Here is a 16,501-nt window from a genome sequence, read left to right as displayed (position 1 = left end):
GACAGGTATGAGTTGATATCTCGCTGTGGTTTTGATTTGCATTTCCCTGATGATCAGTGATGTTGAGCAGCTTTTCACATCTATTGGCCACCTGTATATCTTCTTTGTAAAATGTCTGATCAGGTCGTCTGCTTGTTTTTAATTGGAGTATAATTTTTGGTGTTGAGTTATATAAGCTCTTTGTATATTTTGAATATTGACCCCTTATTGACTATATCACTTGCAAATACTTCCTCCCATTCAGTTGATTATCCTTTTGTTTTGTTGATGGTTTCCTTCACTGTGCAAAGGCTTTTGAGTTGGATGTAGTCCCAGTTATTTATTTTTGCTTTTTATTTCTCCTCGGTTGAGGAGGCAGATCCAGAGAAATATTGCTAAGGCTGATGTTCTACAATTTACTGTTTGTGCTTTCATTTAAATAGTTTTATGGTTTTAGGACTTACAGTTAGGTCTTTAATTCATGCTGAATTTATTTTTACGTATGATGTAAGAAAAATGGTTCAGTTTCATTCTTTTGTGTGTAGCCATCCGGTTTCCCCAACACCATTTATTGAAGAGATTTTCTTTTCCCCACTGTGTATTCTTGATTACTTTGTTGTAGATTAATTGACCATATAAGTATGAATTTATTTTTGGTCTCTGTATTCTTTCCGCTAATCTGTAGGTCTAATTTTGTGCCAGTACTGTACTCTTTTGATTGTTACAGCTTTGTAGTATATTTTGAAATCGGGAATTGTGATGCCTCTAGCTTTGTTCTCCTTTCTAATGATTTTTTTTTTTGGGCTATTGAGGCATTTGTGCTTCCATACAAATTTTAGAATTATTTGTTCTAGCTCTTTGAAAAATGCTGTTAGCATTTTGATAGGGATTGTGTTGAATCTAGATTGCTTTTAGCAGCGTATTTTAACAGTATTTTCCCATTTCATAAGCATGGTATATCTTTTCATTTATTTTCATAAGCATGGTGTATCTTTCCATTTTTTAATTTGTTTTCAGTTTCTTTCATCATTGTCTTATGGTTCTCAGAGCATAGATCTTTGACCTGCTTGGTTGAATTTATTCTTAGCTATTTTATTCATTTTGATTTATTTATAAATGGGATTTTTTTCTTAATTTCTCTTTCTGCCATCTCATTATTAGTGCATAGAAACAACAGATTTCTGATTTAGTTTTGTATCTGCAACTTTAGTAAATTAATTTATTATTTCTAAGAGGAGGTTTTTTTTGCTGTTTTTTTTGGGGGGGGTGTGGGGTCTTCAGGATTTCTCCATATCATATCATGATCTGCAGATAGTGACAGTTTCATCTTTCTTACCAATTTGGATGCCTTTTATTTCTTGTCTGATTACAATGGATAAGGCTTCCAGTCTATGTTGAATAAAAGTGACAGTAGACATCTTTGTTTTGTTTCTGATCTTAGAGGAAATGCTTTCAGTATTTCACCATTGAATATGTTAGCTGTAGGTTTGTCGTATGTGGCCCTTATCATGTTGAGGTATATTTTCTCTAAATCTATTTTTTGAGTATTTTTATCATGAATGGATATTGAATCTTGTCAAATGCTCTTTCTGCATCTACTGAGATGATATGATTTCTACCCTGACATTGTTAATGTGGTGTATCATATTGTTGATTTGCATATGTTGAATCATCCTTGCATTCCTGGAATAAATCTCACTTGATCACGGTGAAAGATCCTTTTAATGCATTGTTGAATTTACTTTGCTAATATGTTGTTGAGGATTTTTTAAATTTATATTCATCAGAGATATTGGCCTATAACTTTTTTTTTGATAATGACTTTGGTTTTGTTATCAGGGCAATGCTGATCTTATAGAATGAATTTGAAACCTTTCTTCCTCTTCTGTTTTTTGGAATAATTTGAGGATAGGTATTAGCTCTTTTTTTCCCCCCTTACTTTTCCAAAGTTGCTTCTCTTCATTCTTTTTTTTTAACTTTTACTGAGTTTTAATTTCAGTATCATTAACATACAGCGTTATGTGAGTTTCAAGTGTAAAAGGTATTAACTCTTCTTTAAATGTTTGGTAGAATTCACTTAGGAAGCCATCTGGTCCTTAAGTTTTTTGGGAATTTTTGGTTACCAATTCAGTTTTGTTACTAGTAATCTGTCTGTTCATGATTTCTATTTCTTCATGATTCAAATTTGCAAGATTGTACATTTCTATGAATTTATCTACTCTGGGTTGTTCAATCTGTTAGCATATAGTTTTTCATAGTATCGTCTGTAATCATTTGTATCTCTGTAGTATTGGTTTTAAATTCTCCTCTTTAATTTCTGTTTTTAAGTCTTTTTTCGCCTGATGAGTCTGGCTAAAGGTTTATCAGTTTACTTTTCAAATAACCAGCTCTTAGTTTCATTGATTTTTCCTTTTATTTCATTTATTTCCACTCTGATTTTTATTATTTCTATTTTTCTACTAACTTTGGGTTTTTCTAGTTCCTTTAGGTATAAAGTTCAATTGCTTGAGATTTTTTTGTGTTTTTTTGAGGTAGGTCTGTATTGTCATAAACTTTCCTCTCAGAACTGTTTTTGCTATGTCCCAAAGATATTGAATCATTGTGTTTCTATTTTCACTTGTCTCTGAGTGTCTTTTTATAATTTCCTTTTCAATTTCTTTGTTGACCCATTAGATGCTTGGTAGCATGGTTAGCCTTCATGTGTTTATGTTTTTTCCCCCACTAATTTTCTTTTTTTTTCTTTTTTTTTTTTTTTTCCCCACTAATTTTCTTATATTGATTCCTAGTTTCAAATCATTTTGGTCAGTAAAGATGCTTGATATGATTTCAGAATTACTAGACTTATTTAGACTTGTTTTGTAGCCTAAAATATGATCTATCTTTAATAGGGGTATGAACATATCTATGTGCAGCACCTCTACTTTGCATTTTCACTGAAGCAGGATCCCACAGTGCACTTTTGCTCATTAAATGCCCCTTTCATGGAGTGTCCTCCCTAACCTTCCATTTTTTTTCAGGTTAATGTTTCCTATCCATTCTTCTAGACCTAGCTTAAATGTCACACTGCAGGGGTGGCTGGATGGCTCAGTCAGTTAAGCATCTGCTTTCAGCTCAGATCATGATACCAGCGTCCTGGGATCAAGCCCTGCATGGCGCTCCCTGCCCAGCAGTGAGTCTGCTTCTCCCTCTGCCTCTCCCCCTCTCCCCCACTCATTCTCTCTTTCTCTCTCTCTCTCTCTCTCTCTCTCAAATGAATAAATAAATATCTTAAAAAAATAAATGTCACACCGCAGAGACATCTTTCCTTCCCACTCTGTCTCCAGGTTGTATTTAACCATATTACTGTATTCATTTTGTTTCTGTCCATTTTCATATTCATGAGTAATGACTTACTGTGATGATTTTCAGGATTCCCATCCTATATTTGTGCTCTCAGGAGATTGCGAATAGATTATGTTTTCCTTAGCCTCAAGGCTTGGCATGTAAACCTAAGACATGAATGACTAAAGTACAAATCCCCTTCTAAAAAAAAATGCTGTTACCCCTGTGGAGCAGTAGCTGTGGCTGAGATTGGCTGACATTAGATAGAACATTAGAGAACAAGAGTGGGACTTAGCATGTAAACTGGGGAGTTGAAGGGTCTTACTGGATGGAAGGAAGTGATGCATTCGTTAGTGGAAAATACCAAAGGCATGATGCTCCTTTGCAACAGCAGACACTGCCAGCCCCACATAAATTTACCTGATCCTGATGAGTAGCTTCTGGGCTTCCCTCCCTTCCACCCTCCCTTTTTAAAACATGTCTTACCAAGAAAATATATAGAGAGGATGGATAGATAGATAGAGAGAGAGAGAAAGCATTCATATGTATGTCTGTATATACACTGATGAACCTCTGTATTTTCAGTGCAACCTTTAGAACTGCACTGATATTTCACTAACCACCCATGGCCATTTAAATTATAATTTTTTGAAAGCAGTTAAAATTAAATTTTCATTTCTTCATTTGCTCTAGCAACATTTGAACACTCAGTAGCCACATATGCCTGGTGGCTACTATACTGGACAGTGCAGAATAGAACACTTCATAGACACAGAAAAGTCTATTGGACTGCATTGCTGTAGCATCTAATTGTTTTATAAATCACTCCTGTTGACTTTTGTCCCTTAGCATTGAAGCTAGGAAAAAAGGATCCTGTGTAAACAAGATTTTAATTGGATGTGTTCTTGTCAGCTGGTACCTTCATACAGATATAAACAAAGGACCATTTGTTGAGGAAGGTGGTTACATGTGAGTTGGTAGTTCTATGTTGAGGAGCTGGATAATCTTACCATGGAGGGGATATGGACCACTTGCCTGGAGAGCTCTGGCTTGAGGAACCATTCACACCACAACCTGTTCACAGTGCAGCAGATAGATGAGGATGAAGGTAGAGAAGAAAGATGGGAGTGTTGGTGGGGAAGGAGGTGGGGTCCGGAGCTTAGAAAATCAAGGGAAGGAGGAAGATGGTGGTCTTGAATCAAATGTTTGGCATAGGCATTATAGAGAATGAGAAATGGCTCATAAGCATTTATTGCTCACTTTCTCCTTCCCTTTATCTTTGTGGCTTTATTTAAAATGACAGAGCGCACGAAGGGAGAGAGAGCCTAGCTGGAATAAAATACACCAGAGATTGTGCATTGCTAAGTACTATGTGCTCATCTCTTGACTGTCTTTTATTTTTTATCACTTCACATTTGGTTGATGGCCCAGATTACAAGTGCTTTGCGCACCAGGACGAAAGATGATAAATAAAACATTGACACTTTAAGCTGAGGATTGAACTGATTAATTGCCAGGACTACCGTGTTTTAGGTCTTTTGTAAATTAGGGGATGACTAGACAAAACTTCTCCTGTTTGGCTGCTTGGATATGATAGAAAATATCTTAGAACTGATATAGGATTCAAGCTTTCTTAATGTGAACCACGAGCCTTAAAACCTACAACTGACAAGAGACCAAATTTTCAACCTGACATCATTTTGGATGTGAGACTGTCAGTAGGTTTTGCTCTTATAATTTCAGAGGCAAAAAAAAAAAATTAATGCTTTACTGCAAGTTTATTCATAGAATTACAATGCTGTGCATAATTAGTAATCTGTAGCCTTTAACAGAAGAAAAAGAGATGCGCAATGACTTTAGTCATTTCTTTAAATTTTACTTAGTCGTCTGTCAGACAGTAAATGTGTCTTGGGGAAGACTCTGTTTTGACTGCATCAGAAATACCAGAAGGACTTATTAAAACCCAGATCGCTAGGCCCCATCCCCAGAGTTCTGATTCAGCAGATCTGGGGTGGACTCAAGAATTTGCTGTTTTAACAAGTTCCCAGGTGATGCTGATGTTGCTGATCTGTGGACCACTCTTTGACAACCAGTGGTCCTGTGGGAGTTTAAATTCAACTTCAGTCTGTGTTCATTTGGGGGATTATGTTGACGGAGGCATTGCATTTGCCTCTTTTTGAGTCATAATGTTTTTCACCTCTGAGGATTTGGCAGGAGGGAAGGAATATGTGTTCATTCCGGTGACCTGGCAGCTCAGTGCTGTCAGGCCCGTGGACTCATTGTCCTTCATTTGCCAGGTCAGCCTCTCCTGGTGAAGGCCACGACAGGCTAATAGGGCAGTTATCCTCCATCGCTCCTCCTCTTGCCTCCTCTCAAACTAGGAAGCAGCACACACTTGCAGAAAGAAGCAGCCGTATCTGTAGTGTTGGCTCCTGACCCAAATCGTCCCTGCATCTTGGAGGCCACCACAGTCCCAGGGTGGTGGAGGTAGTGAGGATGTGGTGTGGATGCCGAGAGTCTTTGAGTGGCCAGGTGGTTGACTGGGGCTGGCTGCTGGCAGGCAGTCAGGAGACCAGGCTGTATTTCTAAATGGACTTCAAACCCTTTGAGTGACCTTGGGCAAGTCTCCTAATCCTTGACTTTCCTATTTTGACCACTTGTGTTTATGGAACACACCTCTTTCCTTCCCAGTTTGAAAAATAGCAGAAAACCAGAATCTCAGATCTGGTGAGTAGCCTCCGGGGCATTTATGCGCTGATGTGCGGAACTCTGAGTGCCTGAGGACAAAGCTGCCGTGTAAACACAATATATTATTAATAAAATGTTAAAAAATAGCATCACACCCTCTGCTAATAATAGCTGGTTTAGGCTGTGGGAGCAGCTTTGACACGCAAGCTCCCAGCGGTGTTGAAGGAAGGGTGACTATGGTTTTTGAATTTGCAAGAAGATGAAAACCAGGCTTTAAAACATTTTTGAACATAATCATATGTATATTTGTGAAGAAAATATGATTATACTTTGGTGAAATTCAACTTCAGCAAACCAAACCATCAATTTATTTTTATTTTTATTTTTGATTTTTGTTCCATTTCAGAGTGGTTTTGTAATGTGGGCCATTCAATAGGCATTTTGGCTAAAGTGTTAGGTGTGTCCTTCCCCTTCCCATCTGTATTGGTAAGTGGTCAGTGCCCCTTAAACTCCATGGGGGGACACTTAGAAGTTATCTAGTCATTACTTAATTGGTGACTATATCCACTCTCCAGATGCATATGAGGCACCTGCTATGTGCTCTTGTAGATACTGAGATACAAAAATATGGGTTCTTGCCCTATAGGGATCTGTAGCATAATTTTGATTCAAGATATATAAGCAAGATATTATGTAAGGAGATCATTACGTCCTTTATATTTGTCTCCTTAAAAATGTAAGCAAAATTCAAATCCACTTTTGGTGCACTGTAATGGTATTTCTACAGTGATCTGAAGAAAATAGTTTCCTGCAGCGTCACTTATACCTGTCAGCAGGAAGCCCCGACATTTGTTTCTTCCTCCACCCTCCGAGAAGTATGGAGATGAAGACTTCCTGAGTGTCATACCTTGTCTGTAGAAGATCTAGCACCCAAGCGATGGCTGCCCTTCTTGTGTCTCAGAGAGGGAGAGCTGTTCAGTTGAATAAATACATGACACATCTCCTAGGGACCATGAGACCCTCTTCCTTCCTCGCCAGCTGCGATGACTGCTCCCTCCTTGCCCTCTGTCCATGGAGCTGTGGCTTTCTATGCCCCAGGGGAAGCTCCTTAAGGGCAGGGCCCCCACCTGGGCCTAGGTGAAGGCCTCAGCTCCAGTACCTCTGGGAGTTGCCTCGGAGCTTTGAAACAAATGCAGACAGATGCCTGGGTTCACCCCCAGAGATTTTCAGTGCAGGTGAACTGGAAGTGGTCCCTGGGCGACTTCAAAAACACACCCCAGGTGAGTGCAGTATGTCCCTGGGTTGAGAAACTGAGTTTGTGGTGGAATTTATCTGAAAGCGTAAATCAGAGAGTCTCTGGTACACACACTCAGGAATTTTTTGAATGGAGAAAAGCACAACTTCCATGGGAGGCCTGTCCTGACTTGAGGCTCTTTTCCTATAAATAGGACCTCCCAGTGTGCAGAACAGAATGGTTATTTCAGGTGCTGGTCACAGTGGCCCTTAGCTACCTTCCCTATGAGCACAGCTGGGTGTCTGGGGCCAGTGCCTCGGGAGCCTTCCTTCCCCCGGCCCTGGGATTCCTCAGTTTTTCTCTACTGTCTCGTCACTGCAGAGCCTCCAGTAGATGTACCTCGTTCCCTCATGGCGCCCCTCCTGGCTGCAGCACCTTTTGCCCCATAGCCTGCCAGGACTGGGGTTACCAGCCTCAGGCTCAGTGCCTCATGCCAGCGTTCTTCCCTCCTGCCACTGAATCAGTCAGTACTTACAGCCTGAATTACCTTTTCTCCTCCTTGAATCTGTGTTCCCCTCAACCCATGTTCATTTGGGGGATGTATGGTGCCTATAGGGGATCACCTGTGTGGTGCACAGGACCAGGTCAGGTCCTCTTTTGCTCAAGTCTGTACCAAGCTCCCCAGCCCATTCATTACTTTTCCTACAATCTGTACATTTTGTGTTTTGCACCAGTCTTCAGTGATCTCTTCTTCTGTCTGTGTTTCCGAAAAACTAAACCGGACAACTAGAGGACACATTGGAAGCATGCAGTGGGCTCCAAGCAGCCTTATTTACCTGCTTATTTTGGACTTTTAGGTTTGGAGGATCATGTCTGTCCATGAGCTGAGTAGGATTCTAACTAAGTAGATGTTACTTCAATGTTATGTGGGCAGATTTGGGCTGTTCTGTTCGTCCAGAGAAGGGGATCCAAGGTGGACGATGAAGAATGGTTTTATTTGAGAGTTGAGGGCTGAGGAGGCTGCTAAGTGACAGGGACATGAGGTTGGGATAGGAATGAACTAGAGGCAACTGTAGGCATTCATTTTTTCCCCTTTTTAAAATTTTCATTTGGTGTTTTGACTCCTGTATCACTGTTGTCATTTCCTCGTGTTTACTTTCATTTTTCACCTTTGCTTCTCCCACAAATTTTTCCGTCTGGTTTGCCAGAGAAAACTACAATGTCCTGAGCACCCCCAGACTTTCTATCAGCCTACACCCCGTACCCCCTGTTTGTGCATCCCCTGGTTTATCTCCTGCTACCTCCTGTGCTGATATCTAGATTGAAATATATTTTCTTTCTTGTTTGTGGAGTGGTGCGTCGAGCTGGGGTGAGGGGTGGATGGTGCTGGTGAGGGAGGGAGTTGGGGGGGTGAGGGGCGGGGGGGAGGGAGGGGAGGTTGCTTTAGGAGCGGGAGGGGAGGGAGGGTTAGGGAGTTGGTGGAGTGGAGTGTGATAGGGAGTTAGTTAGTGAGGGCTTTAGTTGAGGGTTCTTTCTTCTTGTTTTACTTCCTTCCTTCCTTCCTTCCTTCCTTCCTTCCTTCCTTCCTTCCTTCCTTCCTTCCTTTCCTTCCTTTCCTTCCTTTCCTTCCTTTCCTTTCTTTCCTTTCTTGATTTTATTTATTCACGAGAAACAGAGAGTCAGAGACATAGAGGGAGAAGCAGGCTCCTCACAGGGAGCCCTATGTGGGACTCCATCCCTGGACCTCGGAATCATGCCCTGAGCCACCCAGTCATCCTGAACTCATTCTTTCTTTACTCCTTTCCTTTCCTTTTAAATAATTGCTTCCTCTTGGCATAAATACTCTATCTTTTGTCATTACCAAATTATTCTTCCTTTTTATCTTTGGGAAAATGCAATGGTGTCTATCACATCATATTAGAGATATCCAGAGTGGATTTTTCTTTTCCTTTGTTTTTGCCAACATTAATGGGTTATTATTAATTTTCTTGATGCTAATTTCATCCTCAGGTGGGAAATATTACTCCCATTTTGATAGGTGAGGATGTAGAAGCCAAAAAGAGTAGCTTGACCAAGATCAAGCTTGTTAAATGGTAGAGCTTGGGATGTCTCAGGCCAGAGCCTTCACTTTTGTGCTGTTAAACTCTGAACCCTCCAGCTGGAGGAGGACCAGCATATTGTGTTACCAGGCCAAAGGGATGGAATTAACACCCTTGAAGTTTCTTCCATGCCAGTGTTCTTGGGATGCTCTGAGATTATGTACGATGGTGAGCCCTTTTCCATGGGGTTGATTTTGCTAATAAATTGGCCTGGGACCCTAGAGGTGAGTCAGTATCAATTCTTGGACTGTGAGTGGCCATGGTGGGCATGTGGTGAATTACGGGTGAGTACCAGTACCTTGGGTTGTGTTATTGTGTAAAGAGCAGAGTGGACTTCTCCCAATTAAGACTCTCAATGTTTTGTTTCTTTGCAGAGCCTGTGTCATCTTGGGGGTGATATTCCTTCTGTCATCTATATGCATAGTGGTCAAAGCCATCCATGACCTCTCGACTAGGCTGCTCCCAGAAGTGGTAAGGTCCTCCTTCTTCTTTAACAATTTTTCCGGGAGCTACCGGCCTCTGACAAAGCATTTACTGGGGCAGGTCAGGTGGGTGGAAGGAGAATATACAGCATTTTAGGAGTCCAAAAGAACTCACAGCACACTGTGAATGACTTGGTAGAGTGAGGTCCTGGGTGACAGGAGAAAACTTCCAAGTAGTTGAGGTGGTACTGGGTTCTGGGTTCTGTGTCTCTCTCCTTAGATCTATTGACTATTTTTATTTTTATTTTTTTATTTTTTATTTTTTTAAACAAATTTTATTTTTTTTTAATTTTTTTAAATTTATTTATGATAGTCACAGAGAGAGACAGAGAGAGAGAGAGAGAGAGAGAGAGGCAGAGGGAGAAGCAGGCTCCATGCAGGGAGCCCGACGTGGGATTCGATCCCGGGTCTCCAGGATCGTGCCCTGGGCCAAAGGCAGGCGCCAAACCGCTGCGCCACCCAGGGATCCCTATTGACTATTTTTAAAGCAAGATGTCTTTTATGTAAAAGGAGATGGGATGATTTTTATGTAGCAGAATGATCCAATCTGTGCTGTTCATATCTGTTGTTCTTTGTCTAGTCAATGGTTATTGTAATCAGGATTATTTTTCTCTTTTGCACCTTGTATCAATCCATTCACATTGGATTTTCTGGCACAGCTGACATTCAGATGCAGAAACTGGAAGATGCAATTTCATATTAAAGTGTGTCTTTGACTGCTTTGTTCTTTGGCTGAGAGCCATTACCTGCACTCTGATTCTTTCCCCACCCTCTCCTTTTAGGAATGGGGTGGGGAGGGGGCAGGGAAAGTACTTGAAGGTCTCTTATCAGGTTATCTTCATAGAAGGCAGCTGACTTACTTACCAAGAGATGGAGTTACTGGCATTACAGTGATTCTCTAAATACAAGTTGCATAGTGATTTAAATGCAAAAATATGGGCTCTTCTCTTAGGATGTGATCTGAGTTTGGCTACCTGCACCGTCTTATATACCAGGCCTAAATTAGTGGACCTTTCATTGCACTTTTAGAAAAATATGCGTTAATCCATTCTGGGGTGAGATATTTGCATATTTATGGGAAAGAATAAAATTAAGTGGGACCTGACACTGCATTTAGGAGAATTATGAAAATGGGTGCTCTAAGTTACCAGCCCCTCTCCCGACTGAAATGAGATCAGACGCCAGTCCTTTCCTAACTCACGGGGATCTTACCTATTATTTGTCATCACAGCTGGCCTGAAGCTTATTGTCTACTATCTCAGCAACAGCGAGGAAAGGTGGACACCCAGCTGTGGCCTTCGGTCCTTGCCGGAAGCAGAGCTAGCTGAGGGGAATAGTCCTATCTCATACTCTGTGTTCTTAATCTTGCCACCGTGATGCCTCGCTCTGATCTCCTCCTTGTGATCTCTCTCTGGCCCAGGATTCTGGACTTTTCCATCCTTTCCTCCACCAGACTTGCCATCCTAAGTTCCATTCTGTCAGAACCTGAGTCTTAGCATTAAGTATGATTAATTAAGATGTCAGCCAGATAACGTCTTTGCGTTTTTACAGGGGATGGAGACATGCCTCCACTCAAAGAAATATTTATGGGTAGGAATTTTTAGCACAAGGCTAGTTGACACGTTCATTCATTTAGGCATTAAAAGTTAATTTGCAGCAGGGCCAACTTGATAAGGAGTGAGCAGCTGTGCTCATGAACCTTTGCACAGGCCCTCCTTGGCTTTCTCTTGAGAGTGGAACCATTTTTACTTGGAAACAGTCTCACATCCTGTGGTCCAAATGCTCCTGAGGGAAGAAGCTCACCAACTGAAATTCCACACCAAGGTACAAATGCCTGATGCCCTGACCACGTGGGGTTCAGAGAGGGCGAAGAGCTCCATGATTTTATCCAACACTGGCCCTGTCCTTGGAGGACTCACACCCACTGCCTCTCTGATGAGCCCTGGTGTGGGATTTAAGAATCAGACCCATTTATGGTCACCTCCTCAGAACTCTGACAAAAAGAATAAGGTGGTTTTATTGTTTTGGTTTAAGTCTTCAGCATTATGGAAAGATAACAAGGGTACGTGAGCTCCCATCCCCAGACAGAAGGCCTTCTAATCAGCTTAGTGGCACACGAGGGTCCAGACAAACGCTGCCAGGTAGTTGCTGACAGTGTTTCAATCCGGAGTCTTTGGGTTCCCACTCTCTGCTCTAGAGGTTTGCAGAAGCCCACAGGCCAGAGCCGGACCCCCAGTCCCTGGCCAGTGGGAATTCGGCACCAGTGTTTGTCCACATCTAAGTCAGGAGGCATGATCACATACTCCCAGAAGCCAGTCCTGAAAGCAGGAGAAGCTCTGTGTAGCCAGTGGTCTGCGGGAGCGTGCCTGGAAGAAAGGCCTGCCCTCTGGTGGTGCCAGGCAGACTTGCTGTGCTGTCAGGGCCGTCAGATCTTCCAGGTTTTTCAGAGTGGAAGCCTATGTTTAATGTGAACTAAATGGGCAACTCATTAAATATTTTTGAAAACCCTGGTTAGGAGTGGATGGGCAGTTTCGTTGAAGTCAAATAAAGTATGCCTGTAGCTGTTGAAATCAGGGAGACTCGTCTTCAGGGCCATGTCATGATTTTAGGTCTGAGTTACAGCCTTGCCCTCAACCGCAGAACTGCCTTTTTTTTAATACCAAAAAAAACAAAAACAAAAACAAAAAGGTTTGTTCCAGTGTAGGTAACACACAGTGTAATATGAGTTTCAAGTGGACAATATAGTGACTCAACAATTCCATACATCACCCAATGCTCATCACGATAAGTGCCCTCCTTAATCTCCGTCACCTATTTCACCCATCCCCCCACCCACCTTCCCTCTGGGAACCATCAGTTCTCTATAGTTAAGAGTCTGTCTCTTGGTTTGTCTCTTCTTCTTCTTTTGTCCATTTGTTTTGTTTCTTAAATTCCACACATGAGTGAAATCCTATGGTATCTGTCTTTCTCTGACCTATTTCTCTTAGCATTATACTCTGTAGCTCCATGCTTCTCCATCAAGTGGGACTCAGTGGCGGTCTCAGCATGTCCAGCAGGGTGTCCACCTTTAGCCTCAAGAGATTGTCGTCTTTCTCCACTTGCTGGTTCCGCCTGCGGAGCTGCTGAGCTCCCTCCGGGCCACACCTCCACTAATCCCCGACTCTGCTATCCACTGGCCATTTTCAAACTTCAGGCTTTGTCCCACCACGTTCATGGTGGGGGTTCCATAGTCCAGGCCCAGCTTCACCTCCTGGGTTGACCAATCCAGATTATGCAGTTTGGAGAGAGAAGCGAACGTTTTCTAAGGACTGAACGTATTCCCAAAGAGAGGCATCTTTGGCCTGATGAAGGAAAGTTGGCAAAATTTTATTCTTTTTTATGGCTGAGTAATATCCCATTGGGTATATATATCACATCCTCGTTATTCCCTTCATCAGTCATTGGACACTTGGAAGAACCCTCCTGCTCTGTTTGTGGGAAGGCAAACTGGTGCAGCCACTGTGGGAAAACAGTATGGAGGTTCCTCAAAAAGTTAAAAATAGAGCTACCCTACGATCTAGTAATCACACTGCTAGGTATTTACCCAAATAAAACAAAACCACAAATCCAAAAGGATATATGTACCCCTCTGCTTATTGCAGCATGATTTCTAATAGCCAAACTATAGAAACAGAGCTGCTTTTTTAGGTATGATTTCTATAGGGTTATTTTTACTGTGGGTTTGTCAGAAGCAGCATTTACCTGACCCTGGGCCTGTTTCCTGGTGGCTTTTTTATTTTATTTTTATTTTTATTTATTTTATTTTTTTAAGGATTTTATTCATGGGGGGGGGGGGGAGAGACAGGCAGAGACACAGGCAGAGGGAGAAGCAGGCTCCATGCAGGGAGCCTGACGTGGGACTCAATCCCAGGCCTCCAGGATCACACCCTGGGCCAAAGGTAGGCGCCAAACCACTGAGCCACCCAGGGATCCCTTATTTTTATTTTTAATGCAGCTGCAACCCTCTCAGAGTGAGGATAATCGAAAGAACATGTAAGCTTTGAATAAGAAAGCTATGCGGTTTGGAATTTCCCATGAAGTACAGTGACTCTGAGCTGTGCTGCTGTCACTGGGCCCTTGGCATCGTCCTGGAGAAGCCAGGCCAGTCGGCTCTCCAGGGGCCCCAGCACAGGAATTTGTGCTACTGGGAGGCCTTCATGACTAAATGGTCTACGTCTGTTCCACACAAACTGCACGTGAGCACGTCGGAGCATTCATGAATCAGGATCCAAAAGAACCTTCTCAGAAGTTATATGAACAGTGGTTCTAGAAGTTGAGGAGAGTTAATAGTGCCTCACATGTAGTGGTTGCTCTATGACTGTGGATCGCTTTGAAAAGAACATCATCCTCTTCCTTTTTTCCCCCCTGCCGCCCACTGTGTAGGTAAGAGGGACAGGTGGCCTCTTCTCCTTTTGGTAGGATGTGGGGGCTCTGAGGCTCTGATCTTCCTGAGGTGGTCAGCTGGCTGCTGGCGGAGCTTAGGTTTTTTTTTTTTTTTTTTTTTTTTTAATTTTTATTTATTTATGATAGTCACAGAGAGAGAGAGAGAGAGAGAGAGAGAGGCGCAGAGACACAGGCAGAGGGAGAAGCAGGCTCCATGCACCAGGAGCCGGACATGGGATTCGATCCTGGGTCTCCAGGATCGCACCCTGGGCCAAAGGCAGGCGCCAAACCGCTGCGCCACCCAGGGATCCCCGGAGCTTAGGTTTAAGGCGGCGTCTCCTAGTCCAGGGCTGTCTTGGCTGCTGGAACTGTCAGGCTTCTATGGTCCTCTTGTTCTTTGGCATTAAGGGTCTGGCCCTCCTGTGTTCTCATTCTCAGGGGGGCTGCTGACAGGGCTGTCCTAGAGAGGATGGCCAGGCCCCCCGCAGGCCCCATGCCTGGCCTTTCGGGCTACGCCGGCTACCTCCATCCCTTACCATTCTCCGTCCACACTCTTTGTCTCCTGGAAGCGCCACAGGCAGGTTGACCCTGAAGCAGTGGAGAGGGCCAGGGCCGTGGGACAAGCATGGGATGAGGGGAGTCAGGAGATGCGTGGAATCACATGGCGGGAAGCGCTTTAGGGGAGCTGCGTAGCACACGGAAGGTATGTGGGTGTGGCAGGCTGACCTGCTGGAGGAGGGTCCCCTCTCTGCCTCTTCTTACCCACGAGGAGACCAGCACAGGCAAGTCGCTTAGCCTCCCTGGCCCTGGACTTCCGCATATGTACAATGGAGATAGTACTTAATGTCAGGGGTTTAGGGTAAGGATGAAATGAGCCGTTTATTTAAAATAACAGTCATTAAAAGACAGTGCCACTGTGGTGCCTGCTGCCCTTAACGCTCTGAGTTTTGATGTCTCTGAAGAGCGTGCTGGTCAGTGTTACCTCAAGTTGTGGCCTGAGGTCCTTTCAGACTGGGCCCCTCAGTCCCCTTCACTTGGCTTCTGCTCTCCCCTCAGGCTGGCTGGAGCTGGTAGTGTGCTCTCTCGGGCTCCCGGTCGTAGCCAGTCTTGGGCTGTGTTTGGTAGAACAACAACACGGTGTTGGAAGACCTGACCTCCAAGGCTGCCTCCCTACTCGTCAGATGTGTGGCTTGTGGCAGATCATGGCTCCTCTCTGGGAAGATTCCCTCGGTGTTAGTGGGTGTCAGGCCACCTACTGTACCACTGAGTTTGGGAGTTAAATGAGGTAACGAATGTGGAAATGCCGTGTAAACTGTCATGCTTTACAAAAGAGGGAGGTGATCTTGGTTCTGATCCCAAGGCCATAGAAGTCCCATTCTTGGCCATGAGCTTCCTGTCAGTGTCCTGTTCAGCTGGACCAGCTCACTAGCTTCTCCTGCCTATAGTAGACCAGGACTTCTTCATCTGGAGCTCTCAGCCAGTGTCTGCATCCAACCTCCTTCAGTGGTCATGTGGCAGTAATAGTGATTGCAGCTATAATTAAAATAATAACTACAGGGGCACCTGGGGGCTCAGTTGGTTAAGTGTCTGCCTTCAGCTCAGGTCATGATCCCAGGGTCCCCCGCGTTAGGCTCCCTGCTCAGCAGGGAGTCTGCTCCCTCTCTCTCTGCCCCTCCCCTGGCTCATGCTCTCTTTCTCTGTCTCTCAAATAAATAAGTAAAATCTTAAAAAAGTAATAACTAGAGATTGGCAATAAATGATGCATGGTCATGTGCTGATAATAATAATTATTACCATCTAACTGTCTACTAGTCCCTAGACCCTGGGGCACTGAGGATGCAAAGTCAAGTAGCACTAGTGGCTAGAATTTTCTCATTGCCCTGCAAAGCCCTTGACTTCTCACGGGAGCCGCCTATTGCTCCCAGGGAGCTCACAGTTGGGGAGAGCCCCACCAACTGATACATACAGTTCACGGTGATAAGGGTTGTGATAGAAACAATCACATGAGAACACAGAAAATGCTTTGGTATCAAGCCTGGAGGTGGAGGAGGTGTGTTGGGGCCTCTCAGAGGAGGAGACGCTTCATATAACTTCTGATGGAAGAGTGAGAATTGGCAAGGCAGCTCTAGCTGTGAAGGGGGTGGGCGTGAGGCACAGGAGGAAGGGGTCCTTACAGGCACAGCAGGGGCAACAAGCCTGTTCTCTCCCTAACCCCTCCCCACCTTTCTCCTCTCTGTTTCCGATGTATACCGGTGTCCCTGGGTAGGAGAATTAAA

The 16,501-nt window shown here is 43.6% G+C and overlaps 1 protein-coding gene across 1 annotated transcript in view; it reads left to right on the top strand.

Moving 5' to 3' along the window:
• TMEM163 (transmembrane protein 163) overlaps positions 1-16,501 on the top strand; it is a 224,792-nt gene that overhangs the window by 174,237 nt on the left and 34,054 nt on the right. Inside the window, 1 exon segment of the mRNA XM_038565060.1 lies at positions 9,696-9,792. Within this exon segment, the coding sequence (XP_038420988.1) occupies positions 9,696-9,792 (97 nt within the window).

The sequence above is a fragment of the Canis lupus genome, chromosome 19, assembly GCF_011100685.1.
Source record: "Canis lupus familiaris isolate Mischka breed German Shepherd chromosome 19, alternate assembly UU_Cfam_GSD_1.0, whole genome shotgun sequence".
Lineage (NCBI taxonomy): Eukaryota > Metazoa > Chordata > Mammalia > Carnivora > Canidae > Canis > Canis lupus.
The sequence above is the reverse complement of the archived record's forward strand: the minus strand, read 5'-3'. Positions and strand labels throughout refer to the sequence as shown.